The sequence below is a fragment of the Brassica oleracea genome, unplaced genomic scaffold (genome assembly GCF_000695525.1).
Source record: "Brassica oleracea var. oleracea cultivar TO1000 unplaced genomic scaffold, BOL UnpScaffold02053, whole genome shotgun sequence".
NCBI lineage: Eukaryota > Viridiplantae > Streptophyta > Magnoliopsida > Brassicales > Brassicaceae > Brassica > Brassica oleracea.
The window spans coordinates 1-2958 of NW_013618584.1; the positions used below are offsets into that span (position 1 = coordinate 1).

The 2958-nt window shown below is 46.2% G+C and overlaps 1 protein-coding gene across 1 annotated transcript; it reads left to right on the forward strand.

Moving 5' to 3' along the window:
* The first annotated feature begins 57 nt into the window (after nucleotides 1–57).
* On the forward strand, nucleotides 58–2760 carry LOC106321578. The gene is made up of 4 exons (XM_013759829.1): nucleotides 58–390; nucleotides 1672–1740; nucleotides 1909–2073; nucleotides 2191–2760. The coding sequence occupies exons 1-4, from the start codon at nucleotides 58–60 to the stop codon at nucleotides 2758–2760; spliced, it is 1137 nt and encodes a 378-aa protein (XP_013615283.1).
* The last annotated feature ends 198 nt before the right edge of the window (nucleotides 2761–2958 follow it).

Consider the following 2958-nt stretch of genomic DNA (forward strand, 5'->3'; position numbering starts at 1 on the left):
TTCATAGCACAATGCGACAGATGTCAACGGAGAGGAAAAATCAGTAAGAAACATGAAATGGAACAGAAATCTATTCTAGAAGTAGAAGTATTCGACTGTTGGGGGATAGATTTCATGGGTCCTTTCCCCTACTCCTACGGGAATAAATACATCATGGTTGCTGTCGATTATGTGTCAAAATGGGTCGAAGCAGTAGCTTCCCCAACGAACAACGCATCCGTAGTTATTAAGCTTTTCAAAAGCATTATCCTCCCGAGATTTGGAATTCCTCGAATAATCATAAGTGATGGTGGATCCCATTTCATTAACAAAATTTTTGAAGGACTACTTCGGAAGAACGGAGTGCATTATAGAGTTCCTACACCCTACCACCCGCAGACGAGCAGGCAGGTAGAAGTTTCAAATCTACAGATCAAAGAAATCTTAGAAAAGACTGTAGGAATATCTAGAAAAGATTGGTCTAGAAAGTTGGACAATGCACTCTGGCTTACAGGACTGCTTTCAAGACTCCTTTAGGAACCACCCCATTTCACCTGCTTTATGGAAAATCATGTCACTTACCGGTTGAGCTGGAACACAAAGCAGCCTGAGCTATTAAACTATTAAATTTCGACATTAAACCAGCAAACGAAAGGAGGCTCATACAGCTTAACGAGCTGGATGGTATAAGACATTTAGCCTACGAGAGTTCAAAGATATACAAAGAAAAAACGAAAGTATATCATGATAAAAAGATCCTATCCGAACACTTCGAACCAAATGATAAAGTACAGATGTATAACTCTCGCATAACACTATTTCCTGTAAAACTCCAATCTCGTTGGTCAGGTCCTTTTACTGTCGTGAACGTCAACCCTTACAGAGCTGTTAAGCTTATAAATAATAAAGGAGACGAATTCACGTTAAATGGCCAACAAGTAAAACACTATTGGGCTAAACCACAAATTAGGGGGCCTATACACTTAGACCCCCATCCCGATAATTAAATTGAATATCGAGTCAAGCTAAAGATTTAAAATAAGCGTTGAATGGGAGGCAACCCATTTCTAGTTTTTAAATAATTAGGATTTAGTAAAAAAAAAACAACTACGGAAAACATAACGTCTGTCGATCGACGAAGACCACTCGTCATTGATCGACATTAAATGAACGGACGCGGGCTCATATTAAGTCGACACTTAAGTCGACATTCACACAACCCGAAAACCCTACGAAAACACTCCCATCTCTTTTCTCTCTCGTTTTTCGGCCAAATCCAACGATTCTTTCGCTCAATCCACTCGATTTTCAACCATCTATTAGATCGCTTAATTCATGCATCATCATGGTATGAACACGAAATTTCCTAAATTTCCGTTCTTGCTAGGGTTGAAATAGAGAATGAGTTAGAACCGGGATTTTTGGGCCTTCATCGATCTATTTGTGCTAAAGGAGTGATAGAATAGGGATTATTGATCGTTTAAACCGATTATATATGCCATGTAAATCGAATTGCATCAATGGGTTTTTGCAGGTTCCCGCAAAGGTGAAATCGACCGATGATACACAACTTTCATAGATCGATTTTCACACCGAATATCGATCGACATCGACCGGTTACAGTCGATCGATATTGTACCAAACCATCAAACCAAACTGAATTCCTATTTTCTTTTATGGTTTTGGTTGCAGATGTATGAAAGGAGGACGAAGCAGAGGTTCGAGGTCGGCGGCAGCAGCACAGCTCCGCCACTACCACCGGTTCGCGACCAGTACCCTTGGCCGCACGAGCGCGAAGACGAACCTATCCCACTCTTTGACCACTTCGAGGACGCACACAAAGCAGCGAAGAGCTCGACATGTAGAAACCGTGCGATCGAGGATACTTGGGACGACTATGACAGAATATTCTACAATGAGTGGCTGTAGGTCTCCATCGAGCCGACGCGGTTCGTCGATCCAGACGTCATCCCGGATTTGGGCATCAAATCGGACCTCGAGGACTTGTTCGCAGAGCTGGGTATGGGGAACATGGCCACTAACCCACATGTTCTCTACCCGGAGATGGTCCGTCAGTTCATGGCCACGGCGAATGTATATTATGCCAATGAGAGGGCAAAGAGAGCTAACGAGAGTGTCTTGACCTTCTTCATTCGCGGCATCCGCTAAAGAGTCCCTCTCTCGACTCTCTGCACTATCTATGGGTTCAAGTACGAGCGTCAGCGCGCCATCGTACCTGACTCCGCAGGGATCTCGACATTTTGGGGGTACATAGCCACCGGCTTCTTCGACTCCGCCAAGACTCTTCAGACGGACATCCGTCATCTAACTCTGCGCTACTTCATGAAGGTCCTTGCCAACAGTCTGTTGTGCAAGATGGAACCTAGTAAGGTTCGGGTGCAGGTGCTCACATTTGTCTATTACGCGGTGAGGAGTTTGGTTCACATGGAGGACATCGAGGAGCCCGCAGACGACATGTGGCCCAACATTGGAGCCGTATTTGCTGAGCATCTGGTCAAGCTCAAGATGAAGCCGTTCCAGTCAAAGGGAAGGAAGAAGGAGACGGTCGGAAGCCTACTTACCCCGATTTTCATACATTACGGAGTCCCGTTAGACGATGCCGAGAAGGATGATCAGATCGTCTACATGGATGCAGCGCATCTCCTAAGCACTCAGTGGCTCAAGGAAGACCGCGACTGGTGCTTCAGGGATGAGAACGGCACGCACTTGGTGAGGCTGCCACTTCGACCATGGCCTCACAAGCATTCAGTTCCGCCCTAACCCACGCCTCCTCTGAGCCCCATCGACCATGCCGCGACGCTATACGGTCCAGCGGCCTGTAGGACCTCAGCCGCATCAGCCCGAGGCTGCACGCCCGCCATTCCCACCTATGCCAGACATGTCTACACGCCCAGAGGGAGATTTCCAGCGTGTTGTAGTTGATGCTCTCACTGCCATCTGGGCCAGAGTATCGAGATG

Excerpts from the sequence above, each read along its gene's own strand:
- LOC106321578 (XM_013759829.1), top strand. The coding sequence starts at position 58 with ATGGAACAGAAATCTATTCTAGAAGTAGAAGTATTCGACTGTTGGGGG. Across the intron at positions 391-1,671 it reads ACCCGCAGACGAGCAGGCAG|ATGTATGAAAGGAGGACGAA; the intron begins GTAGAAGTTTCA and ends TTTTGGTTGCAG. Across the intron at positions 1,741-1,908 it reads CAGCTCCGCCACTACCACCG|GTCTCCATCGAGCCGACGCG; the intron begins GTTCGCGACCAG and ends GAGTGGCTGTAG.